A 21034-nucleotide genomic window follows, 5' to 3' on the forward strand; every position below is an offset into this window, starting at 1 on the left:
AGGCATCTAGGTGGTGAATTGAATAGAACTCAAGGCCCGGAGTTAGGAAGACTCATCTTCCTGAGTTCAAATCCAGCTTCAGACACTTACTAGCTTTGTGACCCTAGGTAAGTCACTTAACCCTGTTGGCCTTAGTTCCTCATATGTAAAATGAACTGGAGAAGGAAATGGCAAACCACTCTAGTATCTTTGCCAAGAAAATCCCAAATAGAGTCAGAAAGAATCAGAAATTACTAAAATGACTCAACAAGTCTTAGATGAATGAGTATTCAAAACCCAGAACAGACCATGTTGTGATTTTGTGAGTTTGAAAGGTTGGAAAAGCTATCAGAGGTCCCCTTATCAATGGAAATTGGCAACAGAGATCACTGGAGCCAGTAGCATCCATAGTTAAGCTTGGTGAGGACCTAGTCCTGAGGCATGACTTCATTAACTCATTTAAGTAGTGGATTGACCTATCAGCCAAAAGACCAATCTTTTAAAAAGCTAGTCCAGCTGGATAAGGAAGTGACTTCCCAGGTCAGGAATTAGTCCCACTCACTCTACATGTGAGGGGCAATCATCAGACCATAAAGGTATGATGTAAATAATACCCACTACGCATATGAAGTGGAGATGATAAATAGATATTTAAGGGATTAGATCTGGTAGATAGAATGCCTGAAGAATTATGGGCATAGGTTTGCAATATTGTATAGGAGGCAGCAACTATATGCATAAATATATATATATATATATATATATATATTTCTGAAGAATTCATATATTCTTCAGAAAAAGAAGAGCAAGTAAGTAAAATTGCTGTCTGATGAGGCTCTACAAATAGCAGAGAAAACAAGGAAAGCAAAAGGGAAAGAAGAAAGGGAAAGATATACCCAATTGAACTGAATGCAGAGAATAGCAAGGAGATATAAGAAGGTTTTCTTGAAAAAAGCAATGCAAAGAAATAGAAAAAACACAATAGAATGGGAAAGACAAGGGATCTCTTCAAGAAAATTAGAGATATCAAGGGAACATTTCATGCAAAAATGGGCATGATAAAAGACAAAAATGTTAGGGACAACAGAGGCAGAAGAGATTAAGAAGAGGTGGCAAGAATACAGAAGAACTATACAAGAAAGATCTTAGCATCACTCATAACCACAATGGTGTGGTTACTGATCTAGAACTTTGTTCCTGGAGAATGAAGTCAGGTGGACTTGGAAAGCATTTATAACAATAAGCCTAGTGGAGGTGATAGAGTTCCAGTTGAGCTATTTAAAATCCTAAAAAGATTGCATTTGATATGCCAACAAATTTGGAAAACTCATCAGTGGCCAGTAGATTGGAAAAGATAAGTTTGTACCTCAATCTTAAAGAAGGGAAATGACAAATAATGTTCAAATTATGGAACAATTGTGCTCATTTAACATTCTAGCAGGTTATGTTTAAGATCCTGCAAACTAGACTTCAGCAATATGTGAATCAAGAATTACCAGAAGAGCAGGCTGGTTTTCAAAGAGTCAGAGGAATTAGAGACCAAATTGCCAACACTTGCTGGATTATGGAGAAAGTAAGGGAGTTCAAGAAAGACATATACTTCTACTTCATTGACTGCACTAAAGCCTTTAACTAGTAGATCACAACAAAATGTGGCAAATGTCCTCAAATAGATGGGAGTACCAGATCATTTTACTTGTCTCCTGAGGAACCTGTATGCAGACCAAGAAGCAATAGTTGGAACTGAACATGGAACAAGTAATTGGCTTATGATTGTATGACAAGGCTGTATGTCGTCCCCTTATTTATTTAATCTATATGAAGTGTACATCCTAAGAAATGCCAGACTGGATGAATCAAAAGTCAAAATTAAGACTGCTGAGAGAAATATAAATAATCTCAGATATGCAGATGATACCACTCTGATGGCAGAAAGTGAAGAAGAAAAATTAAAAAGCCTCTTGATAAAGGTAAAAGAGGAGTGTAAATGCTGGTTTGAAGCTTAACATCAATTTTTTTTGGCAACTGGTTCCATCACTTTCTAGCAAATAGGGAGAAGAAATGGAAGCAGTACCAGATTTTATATTCTTGGGCTCAAAGATCACTGCAGATGGTGACTGCAGCCATGAAATTAAAAGATGCTTACTCCTTGGAAGGAAATCTGTGACAAATCTGGACAGCATACTCAAAAGCAGAGACATCACCTTGATGACAAAGGTCCAATATAGTCAAAACTATGTTTTTTTTCCCCAGTAGTAAAGTATGTCTGTGAGAGTTGGACTATAACAGACAAGAAAACTGAGTGCTGCAGAATTAACCCTTGCAAATTGTGGTGTGGAAAAAAAAAACTTTTGGAAGTTCCTTGGATAGCAAGAATATCAAATCAGTCAACACTTAAAGAAATTAACTCAGACTATTCCCTGGAAAGTCAAATATTGGGATTAAAATGTAAATACTTTGGCCACATAATGAGAAAATGGGGCTGATTTGAAAGGTCCTGATACTGGGAAAGAGTGAAAGGAAAAGAAAAAGAGGATGGCAGAAGATGTGATGGATAGTGTCATGAAGGCAATGAACATGATCTTGGCACACTAGATTGGGGGGATAATCAACAGTATAAGAAACCTCAATACCTCAGTACCTAGAACCCTGAGAGAGAAATGGTCAGCTACCCCAGGGGTCAGAGAACCAAGCCTGAGAGTTCAAGTGGAGATTAAGAATAGGAACTCAGAGGCCATACTACAGTAGGATCATAGGGTCATATATCTGGAGTTAGAAGAGGTCATTTGGTTTAACTCTCTAGTCTTATAGATGAGGAAACTGAGGCCCAGAACCATAAGGTAACTTGATCAAGTTTATAAGTTAATGACAGTCATTATAATGATAATCAATAATCTTGTCCTTTTTAATCCATTCTTCACATCTTTTGTGTTGGATTCAATCAGCCTGCCCTCTACTGTCTCTAAAATTTGCATATATCATTCCTCACATCTGGGTTAGACTCTCTCTCTCTCCCCTAACCCCTGCATATATTTCAGTCTCCTAATCCCTTCCTTCAAAGTAAAATTCTTATGTTACTTTCTCCATTAAAGATTTCCCCGATACTCTTCCCCTTTCTCTCCTTAAATTTCTCATAGCACTTTGCTTGACTCTCCTTTGTCCTCATCCCTTTCTGTATTATATTATATTTATTTGTATATATGTAACATTTTCTATTATACATTGATAGGTAGCATTGTGTAGTAGACAGAGGGTCAGTCTTAGACTCAGGAATACCTGAATGTAACCCCTGTTTCTGACACATACTAGCTATATGATTATGGGCAAGTCACACTCTCTTACCCCTGTAAACAACTCTTTAAAATCATACATTACAGACAGGTGGTTGATCTGAATGGGTGAAGGCACTTTTTATATGGAGGAGTTCCTCACACTTATGAAATCACAGGTACATACCCTCAAAAGTTATATTCTCTATACCTCAAGGATATGGAATCATATCATTTTTTCATCTCCATATTCATAGGAAGCCAGCTAGGTGGCTCAATGCCTAAAGTGCTGGACCTGGGGTCAAGAAGATCTGGGTTCCAATCTGGTCTCAGATACTTACTAGCTATGTGACCTTGGGTAAGTTACTTAATCTCTGTCTGCCTCAGTTTCCTCAATTGTAAAATAAGAATAATATTAACATCTACTTCACAGGGCTGAGTGAAAATCAAATGAAGTAATATTTATAAAGTGCTCAAGACAGTGCCTGGCACATAGTAGGAATCTAATAAATGCTTGTTTCCTTCCCTTCCTCTTCACAGCATCTAGCACAGTCCCCTACACATAATAAGACACCACACTCTTAATTCATTGGTATGAGGATGCTCTCCATTGACTCAAATGTCTATAGCTTAGTAGATAAGTCTTAGGATGCCTGAGGCTCAGAGAAATTAATTGAAGCACAGCTACTAAATGTCAGAGGGATAATTTTAATTAGTCTATTCTTGACTCCCAAGTCCAATGTTTTATCCATTATGTCTTACAAACAATATGTACTTCATAAATATTTCTTGTATTGAACTGGGTTCAAGTCCTAGCTCTGACACTCCTGAACTCTGTGGTCTTAGATAGGTTGCTTTCTCTCTGGGGCCCATTTTCTCATTTATAAAAAGAGTAGACCGGACAACATGATCGATCCTTTCCCACTGTGAGGTTGGGTGAGTCTATGAGCCTATGTCGACATTCTTTGTTTGCCTTGTCTCCACTGACAGAGACTGTGAGGCACTCTAGGAATAAAATAAAACCAATCTGCGCACTCAAAATTTTCCATATGATAAATAAGCTCATTTGGTTAGAGGATGGTGCTAATGATGTCAAGATCACAAGTATGAGACCATATCCCTAAACTAGGTCAGGTTTCTCACAACAGTATCCCAAAGGGGAGTAGGTAAGAATGTGTGACAGCTAAGTGAAAGAAAGGGAAAAAAAAAATCAAAGAACACTTCCAACTTGTCACTGTCATGGCGTCATATTCAGACACAAGACTTGTTACATTTCTAACCCCACAGGTGAGATCAGGGAAGAAGAGCAGCTCTGTCATTACTCAGCAAACTTTCTTCCGAAGCACTAGGTAAGAGGGACACAAGTTGTAATTAGCAGAAAAGAGGAAGTGATTGTCTAAAAGTTGATGAGTGGGGGTGGGGCTTCTTATCACTTCCAGCTGACTGGGCATAAGAAATAGATTTTATTACTCAAATTTTGCTGACTTTTCACTTAAAAAAAAAAAAAACAACCAGCAGCAACAAAAACCAAAACCTCATAAGAGTAATGACCCTTGAGTGTTACATGTGATGTTTTTTCCTCCTCTGTTGGGCAAAAATTTTAGTCCATACCTGTGTCACCACATGACAAAAAGATCTCTCCAATTAGGCATCTCTTCTAACCCAGCTTGTCTGGTTCCTTAAATGTATAGCCAATCTACCTGATGATAGGCATCTTGGATAGATACATGCACACATACCTACATATATAAATATCCATGTGCATATACACATACATCTTTATCTATGGATATTTGTTGTTCCGTCATTCAGTGAAAAAAATCTTCATGATCCCATGAGCCATACTGTCCATGGGGTTTTCTTGATAACAATACTGGAGTGGTTTGCTATTTCCTTCTCCAGGGAATTAAGGCAAAGATTAAGTGATTTGCCCACAGTCACATAACTAGTAGGTATCTGAGGCCACATTGGAACTCAGATCTTCCTGACTCCAGGCCCAGTACTCTATCCACTGAGTAACCTAGTTGCTTCCTAGGCAAACAGAGGTTATTTGCCCAAGGTCAAACAACTCATAAATGTCTGAGGCTGGATTTGAACTCAAGTCTTGACTCCAGGTTCAGCATTCTCTCCACTGAGCCATCCAGCTGCCTCTATCTACAGACAGAGATGTCTATATAACTCTATCTTCTGTATGTATCTTGGTCTTTGTTCCAGGAGTTAAAGCACAAACCAAGCACAGAAGAGGAAAAAAAAATTCCACTCTAAACACAACTTAAGGAGGTTATTAGGAAGGAAAGCAAAGAGATTTGTAGAAATAAAGTAATTTTAATCTTTGTTTCAAGTGAGAGCATGTGGAAGAATGCTGACCAAATTCCATCCGCCAGTTTTTTTCCTCCCTTGAACATAGTCATAAATGTCCCCCTCTGACCACAGCTGAAGCTCATTGCAGACAGGGCCAGAGAATCATTAAGAGGTATGGGTGAGAGATTAGGAATGTAACATACAATGCCACATTCACTTTCTGCTTCATTTATTACCTTTTTGAAATCTCCACACCTCTGATATTCACACAGCATCATGTCAAAGAAAATTGGGATTGTGGCTTTCCGGAGCTCAACTTCAGGAATGAGTGTCATTTCTAGAATTGGTCCAACCATCCCAGGAATAAAGCAGATTTTGTTCTGCCCTGAAAGAGAAGAGGTGTATATGCTGTTCAATTTAAACAAGACCCCCCAAACAGGGCATGGGAGAGAAGAGAGGGGATGAAGATAAACAACATAGATGATGTGCAACTAGTCATCCTCGAACCAAATTACAAATAGGATATATTAGTATAGCTCATGCAAAGGGATACTTGTAGTTATGTCTTTGCATTATAAGGAAGATTTCACGTTGGGAAAAAGAGCCATGCAAACTGGAGAACTTCATTACAAAGAAAAACATGCCTATTTCAAAAATTCAGTAGTAAAATTGTTATTCATATTCTAATAGGGGAAACGTTAAGTGTAATTGATGCAGAAGCATTCTATTTGACTTCACAGGCACCCTAGTCAAAGAATGACATGTCTCATACTCCTTATTGTAAACTTTAGGAAAAATCATGCATCTCTGATTGGTGAGGGCAAGTCCATTTCTTCTTTAGATGACAAAACTGGGAGGCAAAATTGCATAGTGGATAGAGGGTAGGATTAAGAATCGACAATACCTGCTTTCAAATTTTACTCTGAATCTTACTAGCTGTGTGACCCCGAGCAAGTCACTTAGACTCTGCTTCAGGCAATTTACTAAGTCTTACCTACTAGGTAGAGATGAATTGTGCTCTGCTTTGCACACTAGTGAAAGGACCTCTCCTCTCTCTCTCTCTCTCTCTCTCTCTCTCTCTCTCTCTCTCTCTCTCTCTCTCTCTCTCTCTCTCTCTCTCTCTCTCTCTCTTTCTTTTTGCCAAAGAGAATAACTCTAGAAAGTGTCCAAAGGAGGCCAGCCAGGTTTATGAAAGTTCTGGAGTCCGTATCATGTGAGGATCAATGGCATTATCCAAGGATAGGCAGAGACACATAGAAGGGGCTATATAAATGCTAGCCATTATTATATTAATCCCTACGGAATGCAATTTTATTAGATTTAACCCAATTCTAGCCTATCAAGATCTCTTTGGATCCTCATTCTGTCATCCATCCTACTGGCTATCCCTTCCAGGTTGGTATAATGTATATTTGATGAGTAGGTAATCAACCAACTAATCAGCTGACAAGCATTTACTTAGCACCTACTGAATGCAGGGATTTGTGCTTGTCTCTATCCTTGTTTGATACATTTTTTCAATGACCTGGATAAAGACACAGATGTCATGAAGCCTCTTCTGATGCCCCCATTTCCTTTCTTTCCGAATTACTTAGTGTTTATATTTATGATCTCCATATTTTAAATTCTGCATATATATACACATATAATACATACATGTGTATATATATACACACACACACACACACACAAACACTTGTGGTCTTTCCCAGTAGTATGTAAACTTCTCAGCACTTGGACTTATTTCATTCTTTGTATTTGTATCCCTAGGACCTACCAGTCTGGCATGCAGTAGGTGCTAAGTAAATGCTTATTAGCTGATTAGTTGATTAATGGCATGCTCATCAAATGTACAGTTATAACAACCTGGAAGGGATAGCCAAGAGATTGGATGACAGAGTGAGGATCCAAAGGGATCTTGACGGGCTTAAAAAAAAATGGGCTAAATCTAATAAGATTACATTCAGTAGGGATTAATATAATAGGTAGCATTTCTAAAGCACCTATTATGTGTCAGCCTGTGGTAAGTAACTTACAAATATTATCTCATTTGATCCTCATGACCACCCTGGAAGGTAGATGCTATTATTATCCCCCTTTTACAGTTGAGGGTACTGAGACAGAGATGAAATGACTCAACTGATGAACATTTATTTAGCATATGCTATGTGCCCAGAATTATAAGCTTGTCTTCTTCTGGCACATTGATGATAAGGGTCTCTAGGTCTTTGTAAATTTTTCTTTGGCCTCATCAGGGTTCATCATGGCGGGAGCATAGGCGCTGATGACGGTAGCATGACGTTTTCCTACAAGTGGTGATCACACTGTCCTGAGCCTGTCGTTCACTCCTCGTTGACAGATTAGTTTTGATTGTAAAGCCTCACAGTGATCCCCTTCACGGCGACCACTCCAGAAAAACATGTATCCAGCCCTGACTTCGGCAAGCTGGCCTTCATTGCCAGCCTTGCTTCACTCGGGGCTGCTGTTTGGATGCGATTTCTGCTGAGTTCTCTTGCAACAAGAGCTGCCCGTCTTTCAGGCCGACTGGATTTTGTGTTGTCTATAAGTGGGAGCACATTCCATGTGCTGATTGTGAGGGGCATCATCTTTGCAAATGTCTGATGAATTAAATTAAATTGAATTACTTGAATAAACTTGTCCTAGATGAAGATGCTACTTCTCTTGGGAAGTAATTTTGGTATAAATAAATTGTTCGTGGAAAAAGAGAGAAGGGTCGAGAGGACAAGCTTCTCCCCTCTCACATATTGGTAACATTAATTTGATATAATTAGCATTTAGGTGCCTAGGAGCAAGGCAGTGTGAAGGACTGTCAACAGAACAAGTGATAATTATATAGTACTTTGTACACCTTGCCTCATTGGAGACTCACCACAACCGTGCTGAGTCCAGATACTGAGACAGGGAAGACAAGTACCTTTATCTGCATTTTACAGATGAGGAAAATGATGTTCACCCAAGTGAAGTCCCTTACTCATGATCACCCAACTAATAAGTGCCAGAAGTGGGATTTTAATCTGCATTTTCCTGACTCAAATCCAAACCATCTATTCACTGTAAGATATTGTCTGAGAACATATACTTCAGGTCTTTCAACAGAGGCCAAATGGTCATTTCTCAGGCAGGTTGAGATGTGCTGTTTGTAATTAGGCCAGCGACATGGAGACCAAGAGTACTCACCACGTACCATTGGCAATGCTGTAATTTGATCTGGGCAGGGCCAGCTAAAGTGTTCCTACACCATCGATCTGAAGCAATTGGGATTAAGTAACTTGCTCAAGGTTACAGGCCAGTTATTTTTGGGTGGGTCCCAATTATCTGAGGCTGGAACCAATCCCAGGTCTCCTGACTCTGAGGCCGACGCTCTTACTCACAGTGCCACCTGGCTGCCCCGTGGTGGAGATGTGGGGGAGCAAACCCGGGGCCTCACACACGCAATGCATGTGTCCTACCATGGAAGGGACTTTAGAAGCCAGTTAGTCCAACCCACTTATTTTACAGATGAGGATGCTGAAGCCCAGGAATGTTAAGGGACATGCCCAAGATCACACAGATGGAAATCCTCTGAGTTAAGATTTGATCCCAAGTCTTCTCAATGTAGTCAATGCCCATTTTTTCTCCCTAAATGTCCATGAACCCTTTGATAATGGTACAGTGAACAGAAGGGGATCAGACAGAGCCAAAAGGTTGATTACCATCAGGTAACATGGAGGCAGGAGTCATGGCCAAGGGCTTTTCAAGAGGAAGTAAAAGTCAAGAAACTAGGTATGCAAATGAATTTTAACTCATACAAAAGATACTCTTCCTAATCTGACTCATTAAGCACAGCAGCCATGCCAACAGTGTTTTGAGCACCAGCAATTGGGGCTCAACTTGTCTTCCTCCACCTTCTGCACAAGCTTTAGTTGTGGACAACTCTCTGTATTGCAAGAAGCTGAGTTTGGGTGGTGAAAGGCAGGGTGAGGGGGTTCAGGATTCAGGGAGAGTTGGACCAGAGGACTCCTGAGGTTGGCTTCCTATTCTGATTCATAGCTGTGTTCACTAGACATTGGGCATTAAGAAAACTGTTGTCAGGAAAAAGACACAAAAAGAAGTATAAGGGAATTATAAGCAGCAGCTCTGGAGCAGGGTGGGGAGGGCCATGTTGGGAGTGAGGAGACATTGGGACACGATCTATATTTTAGCCAATAGCTTTTGGGCCTCCCTCAGCAGCATCTTGGTTAATCTCACTGATCTGTAGCATTGGAGGAGCAGCCTTACCCCAAGGTTCTGCTCCTAAAGCCTTAGTCACCTAGGAGAAGCTCTTCCTCCTGGGCCACAGGCCCTCCTGCCTTCTCGGTTCAGTCCTTGGCTTGGCAGGTAGCCTGCTCCACGTGCTTCTTGGCTCCCAGCTGGCATGCGCCACACAGGCAGCTTCACAACCTTTCTCTAAATAAACTGAGCATCCAGAGTCTTTGTGTGGGCAGGATTGTTTTTCTTTTTTGGGGGGGTTGGGGTGTGGGTGGGGGGTAAAGGCTACTGTTATGCAGCCTGCTTGCTCCATGGAGAAGTATTTTCAGATGAAAACTGAGAATATGAACAGAGAGGAATGAAGGTGATGCTTGAGATTCTAAAGTTCAAATTAAACTAAATTCTAGAACAAACTCAGAATTTTTTTTTAAATTGGCAAGACATAAGTGTTAGATGACTAAATTATGGATGCTACTTTAATAATGTCTTCAGCCAGTGAGAGTCAAATGGAAGGAGTCAAGTGAAGGATAAGAACTCTTTTCAAGGCTGTCAGCTTCTTCTTGGCTACATTTGGATTCCCCTTCAGGCTCAGATCTTCACCAGGGCTTAGGAAGAAAATCTTGCCTTTTGTGTGGTTCATAATAATTACTCATCTCTACTTCCCCTCCCCCACAGTCCATCAGGACAATTTAATTCTTTATCAAACCATAGTAGGGTTTTAAAATTCAAATTCAAGTAGACAAATAGCTAGATTGTAAATGAGAAGAGGTTAGATATTCAGTGAGTGTTATGGTCCAGTAACAGGAAAATAGTGAATATGATAAAAGTCTTTCAAAAACTCAAGGCTTTCAAGTGTGATAAGGATTTATTTAATATGATCCAAAAACAACAAGGGGAAATGACAAGAGACCTGGACTTTCTGTGATATATCTGACTTGTTTTCCCTAGCAATCTACTGAAGAGAAGTTCTGGAAATAGGAGAAAAGGCAGACAGAGATGATGATCCTTTAACCAGCATGTGATTTCAATATCCCTAGAGATAATTTGAGATGTAATTGTCTTAATTTACATCCAAATGAGATCGAAGCATCCCGTAGATGCAAAATTTATATACATGTAAATACATGCCCATGCAATTGTACATACTCTGGATCAAAAGATGCTTAGGGTTAATGGAATACAGGCAAATCTGGCAAAGGATAGCTCTTCAGACAATATACCTGCTGCAATATTTAAAGGAAAGTGAAGGAAAAGAAGGTGGGGGGGTCCTTTTGATTCAGTGGGACTGAATCTCATTAGGGACAGAAGCATTATGTTGGGGAAAAGCTTTTAAAGTTGAAGTGCCAATATGCTGTCAAGATAAAAACCCATCTCAAGTCACACAACCCTTTGTAATGGTGGCAGTACTGAGAGCTCTAGGAATAAGTTTAGACATGTGAGTGGGGAGTATGTCCTGTGTTCCAGAAGCTTCTCTGGAGCCCAATTTTGAATTTGTTCAATAGAAGAAGCTAGATTCATCTGTTACTTGTCTCATAGGCAGAGGTAAAATTTAATGGGGAGAGTTTAGGGTTTTTCCAAAGGGTTTGCTGATAGAATCACTATAGATTTAGGTGAAAAGAAATGTGGGGAAATTATGTACTCCTAGGTGGCAGTTGAGGTAATAGGAGGTATAATCTTGGATGTGTCACTTTAAATCACTATTTCCTTGTCTATAGATAGTCAGTCAACAAGAATTTATAATGTACCTACTATGTGCTGGTCATAGTGTCAGGTGCTGAGGATGCAGAGAAAGTAAAAAGATAAGTCTCTGTTCTCAAGAAGTGTACTGTTTAATGCAAGAGTTGTACCAGGTAAACACTAAGGTTTCAACTCACTGAAATTTTACAAAAATATACTCCTACTAAGGTAATTCAGCATGCTTCCTGAAAACTAAAGATGTCCTAACCTCTATTGCATTTGGTCTTCCATGTATCTATTTAGCAAGATGCTTCTAATAGACACAGAAGGTTTAGGAAATCAAGGAGTAAGGTTTAGAAACACAGGTAGAAACAGGTAAGCAGGTAGTGTCCATCCAGAGTTCAGTTGATGACAGAATAAGAATACCTGATTAGCACATCACCTTTTGAGAGTAAATGACATTCCTGAATAGATGTGTTGGGGTAGAGTTCTGGCTTTATAGGATCAATTCCCATAAAGGCCAGCTCCTGCTGCTCTCTCATCACCACAGGTGGTAAGAAATGGATCCCTGTCACGCTGGGGAGTGGAAGCAGAGGGGCAACAGAGAGGGCTGTGTTCTGGATCATAAAAAAGCTCTACTTATCCCCCCTCTGCCACGAAACCAGCCACTTACCAATCATAGATCTGAGGTTGGAAGGGACTATATTGGCCATCTAGTTCAATCTCCTCATTTTATTGAATATGAAACTGAAACCTAGGATGCTCCATGACTTGCCAACATCACATAAGTAATTGGTGCCAGAAGCAGGATTTCTGCCCTAGTACTTTGATTCCAAATCCAGTACTTTTTCTATTGTACCAAAGCTGCTTCTCATATAAAGAGCTAAGTTTCATTTAGACCTTTTTGCACCAGGATTTGGCTAAGATTAATTTTACTTCTTATTTCCTAATTTAACAAACTCTCCTTACAGATATTTATAAATACCCAAACAGGTTGAAGTTAATATCTTTTTATACCCTTCCACATAACCAAAATTAAAGGAAAACCTGCCAAAAACCATTATAGTTATATAAAATCTTTTGTGTACAGAACAACTACAAAGAATAGCATATGGGAAGCAGCAAGATACAGAGATATATGAAAAACAAAACAATGTAGATCCCCATTTTCTCAATGGTTCAATGAAGTTGGGATGGCAAAACCTTATATAGATTAGCTTTCTGAAGGCTTATGTTTCAATAAGGGAATTCCCTATCTAGGGTGGTTTGGGGAAGAATTCTCCCTTGTACCTCTTTTTTATGGTAAAGGGCTAGTACAGGAGAATTAAGTCCTTACATAACAGGCTGTGGGTGGAAATGAGGTAGAACGAGAGTCATAGGAAGCAATTTTGGCATCTGGGGAAGCCATCAAAACAATTTTTTAAAGAAAAATTCAGCTGAGAATTTAGAACCTTCAGAGAAAGATCTCAGGACCCAAGACCCATTGAGGAGAGAAAGAGGATTTTAGGATAATAGATCTAGAGTTAGAAGGTAGCTGAAAGACCATCTAATGCCCTAATTTTACAGATGAGGAAACTGAAGCACAGAGAGATTTTTTTAAGTGACTTTCCCAAGGTCACATAGGTCATAATAAAATCATGATTTAAACACAGGCTCTAGGGCTTCAGATACCAGTGTATTTGTCCTTCGTACCATGATGCTTCTCAAGAGATACTGAGGCACTGTGCTGCCACTGGTGAATAGGTCATTTGATTAGGAGGGAATAGAGTGGGGCTGGACTCTTCTAGAAGGTGGACACAGCAGGTCAGGTCACTAACACCTGGTGACATTCCATTTTAAGTAATTATTCTTGCTCATCAAGTGCTAAGTACAATTGTTTCTATCTAATGAAGTATAAGTGGGGAAGCACTTCTAAATGTTGGCAGTCCAGGGCAAAGCTCTTGCTGCCCAACTCCAGTTTTGGCTCTAAATACAAGTAATCAGGAGACAGGAAGTTTAGCTATGGCAAAGGGTCTAGGAAGGTCAACTCCAGAAAAGTCTCTGAAGACAGGAAAGAGTAGGTATTCTAGGTATAAACTGGTACATGATCCAGAGTCAACAAGAGTGGCATTGCTGAGGAGGTCTGAGCTCTCATCCCAGGGCGGAATACTTTTGCTCTCTGTTCCTTCTTCAAGTCTGTTGTGTAGGAGCAGTCCTGGGCTCTCAGCCAGAAAGAAATCAAAAGCATACAGGTAAATTCTGTCCCTGATTAAGGTAGAAGAGGCAGAGATCCTAGGATAATCTCACAAGCTCAATGATAACAAAAAGGGGCCTCTTCATGTCTACAGAGTCTTCTCCTTGACTCTGAAAGGTTGGAGTATTAGGAAAGTCTACAACACATCTGCAAAATGAACTGCCAATCTGTACAGATAACTTGGGTGCCAGTTGCCCACACACTCTATTTTGTGAAAGGACAACAGCCTTGTCCTCTTCCCCTTATTCTCAACTTTGTACAGCCCTTCAGGGCTGAATCCTGGAGCTGTTCCACAGCTGCACATCCCTCCCTCTTTCATTCACTGTACAATCAGGCTCTTATTAAGAGCACTGCGCTTACAGTAATAAACGGTTATTTCTAGCTCCCGACACTGAAACCTCCATCTCTCGCATAACAGATGGTCTTCAAGGAGGAGTTTGGCGTCTGCAGATGTGTTTATCTCAACGTGCGTGTTTACTCACCAAGCTTGTACCACATATCACGGATGGCAAAGCCAATTAACCGCCTCATGTCCCCATATCTAGGAAGAGGGAAAACATCAACATTATTGACAGTCTCTGGGAATTAAATAAAATATCATATTTAGAAAATCAGAAAGTCAACTTACTTATTCAGGATCTTATTGTACTTGGCATGAGAGAACTGCTCCAGCTGCAGGGAATCCTGGGTGATAAAAGCCACTGCCAGATGAAAATAGTTGTTCCACAGCTGTAAATTAAATAGTAGGAAACAGTCATGGTGTGGGACTGAAAATGGGAAGTCATATTAAACTCTGGGTAATGGTGAATAATTTATGAAGATGGCAGAAGATACCAGCACAGGCAGCATAATTGTGCATTATGCAATCTTCTAAGCAGCTCCTACCCGGAAATTAGTATTGAGGCTAAAGTGATGGCAATGGAATGGGGTTTTTATATGCACTGACCTAGGTTCTCACTTGTAACAAGGCAAGAAGATAAGTGGAAGGAATTACAGAATGAGAGAGCTAGAAGGAACTTCAGAGGCACCCTAAGTCTAACCCATACCTGAACAAGCAATTCCTCTATGGAATTCCTGGCAATAGATCTTTCAATGGCATGGTATTTGTTGTAATGGGATTTAATCTATATTGAGCGTTTTTCTTCTAGAGGGACAGACATTCCATGGATCCATCAAATGATTAACAAGTTAATCAAACAATCAATCAAAAATTTTATGAAATTTTTATGAAAATGTATTAATCGGAAGATTCCATTCCATGTGCCAGGCACTGTACTATGCACTGGGGATGCAAAGGAAGGTAAAAAACAGTTCCTGCCCCCAAAGAGCTCATAGTCTACTGGGGGAGACAACATGCAAATAAGTAGGTACACACAAGATATATACAGAATGGTTTGGGCACAATCTCAGAGAGGAAGGTGGAACAGAAATGAGAAAGACTTTCTGCAGAAGGTGGGACTTGAGCTGAGACTTGAAGGAAGCAAGTATGCGAAGAACCAAAGATTAGTTCTGTATTAACGCCAGGTACTGTGCTAAGATACAAAGAAAAAAATGAAACAGTCTCTGACTTCAGGAAACTTACATTCTATCAGGGTAGACAACATGGGAGACAGCATGGCATACTAGAAAAGGCATTGGCTCTGGATTCAGAAGATGTGGAGTCACAATCCCACCTCTGACACTACCATGTGACCTTGGGCAAATCATTTAACTGAAATGACTCAGTTTTCTCATCTGTGAAGTGAGGAGAGGGTTGGACTAGATGACCCCTGAGGTACCTCTTAGCTCTAATTCAAAGATCCTATGATTCCATGCATATATAAAAGTACATATAAAATAAATGTGAGGTAATTTTATTGAATACACATACATATATCTGTGGGAAGGGGTTGAGATCAGAAAAGGTTTCCTATAACAGGTAATGTTTGAATTGAGCTTTGATGGGGACTGGAAATTTTGAGAGGCAGAGATGAGGATGGGGTGCATTCCAAATGTGGGGGACAGACAGAGAAAAGGCACAGAGATGGGAGATGGAGTGTTATTGGGGGCCTCTCCTAAAGGGCATTTAAGAATTCTAAACAAAGGAGTTTGGCATATATTATTTTCTCTCTCCCTGGGAACAGAATCCAGGCACCTGGCCAAACAGCCTTGGGGTAAGTTATAGCATTATATATTTAAAGTTGAAAGAGAATTTAGAGATCACTGAGCACAATTCTTTTATTTTACATAAGAAGAAACTGAGGCACAGTGAAGTTAAATGACTGGTCCAGGATCCCCCTGCCAGTAAGAATCTGAGGCAGGATTTGAACCCAGGCCCTGACTCCAAGTCCAGGGATCTACCTACTTTACTATGTTTTTTCTTGGTAATGGTGACTGAGGAGGCACTTGTATAAAGGACATATGAAGAAAGAACCTATCTGCATATAAAAAAAGAACTGATAAATAGAAGTATGTATAGAATAATTTTACATATATATGTATATGTGTGTGTATGTATGTATTTATATACACTTATTTGTGCCTAATAGTGGCTGTGTCTAGGGTTGGTGAAGGGGGAAGAAAGAAAAAAAAAGAAAAAAATGAATTTACATGATAATTTTGTCACATACTTAAAAGGAACATTAAGTTATACATAGTAGATTTTCAATTTCATATGCAATCATCTTTTTATTGTATTGTTATGGAAATGCTTTATTCTAAAATTTAAAAATAAAATAAATTTTAAAAATAAGCATTGTTGCCCCCAAATGTAGTTTACATACTTGAAAAGCAATATGTGGTCTATGTGTCTTTTTTTTTGTTTGTTTTGTTTTTTTTTAATTTATTTTCCCCAATTACATGTCAAGACAATTTTTTAGCATTCGTTTTTACAAGATTTTGAGTTCCAGATTTTTTTTCTCTCTCCCTCCCTACCCTCCTCTCTTCCCAAAATGGTAGGCAATTTGATATTGATTATACATGTGCTATCATGTAACCCATATTTCCATATTAGTCACAGTTGCAAAAGAAGAAACATAAAAAATCATGAAAAAGAATAAGGTAAGTGAAAAAGGTATGCTTCCATCTGCATCCAGAATCTATCAGTTCTTTACGTGGATGTGGATAGTATTTTACAGTATTTTATTTATTTGTACTTTCCTTGGATCATTGTGTTGATGAGAAGAGTTGAGTTATTCATCATCATACAGTGTTCCTGATACTGTGTTCAATGTTTTCCTCATTCTGCTCATTTTACTTTGCATGAGTTTGTACAAGTTTTTCCATGTTTCTTTTTTCTGAAATCTGCTTGTTTATCATTTCTTATTGCATAACACTATTCCATGACATTCACATACACAGCTTGTCCAGTCATTCCCTAATTGATGGGCATCCCCTCTATTTCCAATATTTTGCCACCACAAAAAGGGCTTCTATAAATGTTTTTGCACATGGAGATCCTTTTCCCTTTTTATGATCTCTTTGGAATACAGACCTAGTAGAGGTATTGCTGAATAAAAGGGTGTATGCACAGTTTGGCTGCCCTTTGAACATAGTTCCAAATTGCTCTCCAGAATGTTTGGATCAGTTCGCAACTCCACCAACAGTGCATTAGTGTCCCAATTTCCCTACATCCACTCCAATGTTTATCATTTTCCTTTTTTGGTCATATTAGTTAATATGATAGGTGGAGGTATACATCAGAATTGTTTTAATGTGCAATTCTCTAAGCAAAATTGGTTTAGAGCATTCTTCATATGCCTGTAGACAGCTTTGACTTCTTCCTCTGGAAGCTGTCTGTCCATATCCTTTGACAATTTATCAATTGGAGAATGATTTATATTCTTATAAATTTGAGTCAGTTCTCTATATATTTGAGAAATGAGACAGTTATCAGAGACACTTGGTATAAAGACTGTTACCCATTTTTCTGCTTTCCTTCTAATCTTGGTTGCATGGGTTTTGTTTGAGGAAAAGCTTTTCAATTTAATATAATCAAAATTATCAGTTTTACATTTAATAATGCTCCCTATTTCTTGTTTTGTAATGAACCCGTAACTCACTTAACTACTCCTTTAAGACTCGGATGCTACACCACTTGGTGCCTACATGTTTAGTATTTATATTACTTCATTTTCTGTGGTACCTTTTTAGAAAGATATACTTTCCTACTTTTTCTCTTTTAATTAGGTCTATTTTTGTTTTTGCTTTTCTGAGATCAGTATTCCACCCCTGGTTGGGCTTTTTTTTCAACTTCAGCTGAAGCATAATAGACCCTGTTCCATCCCCTTCCTTTTACTTTGTGTATGTCTCTCTGCTTCAAGCATATTTCTTGTAAATACCATATTGTAGAATTCTATTTTTTGATCCACTCTGCTATCTGCTTCCATTTTATGGGAGAGTTCATCCCATTAACATTCACAGTTATGGCTACTAATTGTATATTTCCCTCCACCCTATTTTTCCTTCTGTTTGTCCTCTCTCTCCTTTTACCCTTTCCCTCTTCAACAGTGTTTTGCTTCTGTTTACTGCCTCCCCTGGTCTGCCCACCCTACTGTCAGTCTCCCTGCCCCTTCACCCCCTTTACTTAGCCCCCTTCCTTTCTACTTTCCTGTCAGGTAAAATTGGTTTCTATATTCAACTTATTGTGCAATTCCCTCTTTGAGCCAATCCTGATGAGAGTAAGATTCAAGTTATGCCCATTGCCCTCCCATCTTTCCCTCCACTGTAATAAGTCTTTCATGCCTCTTTATGAAAAATAATTTACCCCATTCTACCTCTACCTTCCTTCTACACCCAGTGTACTCTTATTTCTCATCCCTTAATTATTCCATTTATTAAATTTTCTCAAATTCACCTCATACCTGTACCCTCTGTCTATGTATATCCCTACTAGCTGTACTATTAGTGGTACAATTTTTAAGAATTATAACCATCGTCATCTTCTCATGTAGGGATATAAGCAGTTGAGCACCATCAAATCCCTAATGGTTTCTTTTCCCCTTTTACCTTTCTAGGCTTGTCTTGGGTCTTATTATTATAGATCAACTTTTTTTGTTTGTTTATTTCTGGTCTCTTTATGAAAGCTTGAAATCCTTCTATTTCACCGAATGACCATTTTTTTCCTTTGAAATATTTATGCTTAATTTCACTGGTTAGCTGATTCTTGGGTATAATCTTTTTTCCCTCTGGAATATTATGTTCCATGACCTCCAGTGCATTAATGTTGCAACTGTCAAGTCCTGTGTAATCCTGATTGTGGATCCCTGATATTTGAATTGTTTCTTTTGACCACTTGCAGTACTTTTTCCCTGACCTGATAGTTCTGAAATTTGGCTAAAATATTTCTAAGAGTTTTTATTTTGGGATCTCTTTCATAAGGTGATTGATAGACTTTCAATGCCTATTTTACCCTCTGGTTCCAGAATATTAGGGCAGTTTTCTTTGATAAGTCCTTGCAAAAGGTTGTCCAGTTCCTCCTTTTGATTATGGCTTTCAGGCAGTCCAATGATTCTGACATTGTCTCTCCTGAATCTATTTTCTATGTCAGTTGTTTTTCCAATGAGGTATTTTACATTTTCTTCTGTTTTTTTTTAATTCTTTTGAGTTTGTTTGATTCTTGATATTTCATAGTCATTAGCTTCCACTTTCCCAATTCTAAATTTTAAGTTTTTTTACTTAGTTTTTATATTTTCTTTTTCATTTACCCAGTTGGTTTCTTCAGTGGATTTTTGTATCTCCTTTTCCATTTGGCCAATTCTACGTTTTAGGCAGCACCCCTCCCCCCAAGCTGTTGACTCTTTTTTCATAATTCTCTTGCATCACTCTTATTTCTTTCTCCAATTTTTCTTCTTCTCGTATATGAGTTTTAAACTCCTTATTCAGCTCTTAGTTGGGATGTCATCCATAGGCGTTTTGATATCGCTGTCCTCTTCCGAGTTTGTGTTTTGATCTCCTCGGTTACCGTAATAACTTTCTATGATCAGACTTTTTTGTTGTTATTTTTTGCTTTGTTTTTGGCCTTTTTTCTTTCTTTTAAATTTGAGTTCTGCTCCTGGGGTGAAAAGGCACTATCTGAGGCTTTTTGTGCCAGGGACGACAGGCCCTGGCTGTTTACCTGGTACCCCACTGTTGTTGCCCTGAGGCCCATGGAGAATTTTCATGTCTGGTACTGCACTGAGGGGGCAGGGTGAGGGTGACTGACACTTCTGGAGGCTGTAGGGGTCTGGCAGCTTGCCTGGTGCTGGTATCTAGTATTTTCTGAGTCTGGTGGGATCTTTGAAGCCGGAGGTGGTCTGGCTGCTGGTTGCCTTTTTGCCCAGGGCTATGCTGAAGTATTTAGTGGTTCTTGTCTGCCTTATGCTGAGGCACCTGGGAGTCCTACTGTTGGTGTTTGCCTGCTTGAGCACCCTGGGGTTCAGGATCTCCCACTGATCTGGTGAGGTAGGGCTTGTTGCTGGTTTGCTGGAACACTTCTCAATCTGGACTGTATTCCCCTTTAATCTGAGTGAGATAGACTTTTCTTGGAGATCTTCTAAATTTTTTGGCTAAAAGATTGCTTCATCCCATCTTTTTGCTGGTTCTGTCGTTCCAGGATTTGTCTGGGGGTACTATTTTATGGTTGTTTGGAGGTGAATATGGGAGACTTATGAAGATTTATTGCTTACCGTCTTGGCTCCATGTAATTGGTCAATACTCCTGAGTGAAAAATCCCAGGTGAACATGCTCATTCCTTTGCTGCTTTATGTCCAAGATTCCTAGGCCAAGACCTTTGTTGAAATGCTAGAAGTGAAAGGAACCCAGGGGCATAACTAGTCTAGGCCCCTTTAGAGAGGCCTCTAATACTTTACTCTTTCCAAACCCACTCAAAATACTGGAATTAAAGACTTGATTTTGAAGAGTGGGAAATAAAATGGGGAGGACCTTGAATTCTAGTGAGATGCTGAAAAGAATACTGGCTCTATAGGCATTTTTCAGAAAAACCTGGAAAGACTTACATGAACTGATGCTGAGTGAAGGGAGTAGAACCAGGAGAACATTATACAAGTAACAGCAACATTGTGCAATGATCAACTATGATAGATTTAGTTCTTCTCAGCAATACAATGATCCAAGGCAATTCCAAAAGACTCATGATGGGAAATATTCTCAGTATCCAAAGAAAGAACTATGGAGTCTGAATGCAGATTGAAGAATACTATTTTTACTTTTTTGTGTTTTTTTCCTTTTATTCTGTTTCTTCTTTCACAACATGGTTACCGTGGAAATCTGTTTAACATGATTGTACATGTATAACTGTAAAGCCACGCATGAGCAGCTTTCCAGAAGAATGCTACTGTGAACAGCCTTT

General features: G+C 39.2%; 1 protein-coding gene across 1 annotated transcript in view; it reads right to left on the reverse strand.

Annotated features, from left to right (window-relative positions):
• The window catches only part of DOCK2 (dedicator of cytokinesis 2), a 500381-nt gene that overhangs the window by 57925 nt on the left and 421422 nt on the right, over positions 1 to 21034 (reverse strand). The window contains exons 31-33 of the mRNA XM_069102392.1: positions 14336 to 14436; positions 14190 to 14248; positions 5786 to 5934 (exon numbers count right to left, since the gene is read on the reverse strand). Coding sequence (XP_068958493.1) covers positions 5786 to 5934; positions 14190 to 14248; positions 14336 to 14436 — 309 coding nt within the window. The remainder of the gene's footprint in view (positions 1 to 5785; positions 5935 to 14189; positions 14249 to 14335; positions 14437 to 21034) is intronic.

This window comes from Petaurus breviceps, unplaced genomic scaffold (assembly GCF_028583685.1).
Source record: "Petaurus breviceps papuanus isolate PSGF00001 unplaced genomic scaffold, PetGlider_PUasm1.0 551, whole genome shotgun sequence".
In the NCBI taxonomy this organism is placed as follows: domain Eukaryota; kingdom Metazoa; phylum Chordata; class Mammalia; order Diprotodontia; family Petauridae; genus Petaurus; species Petaurus breviceps.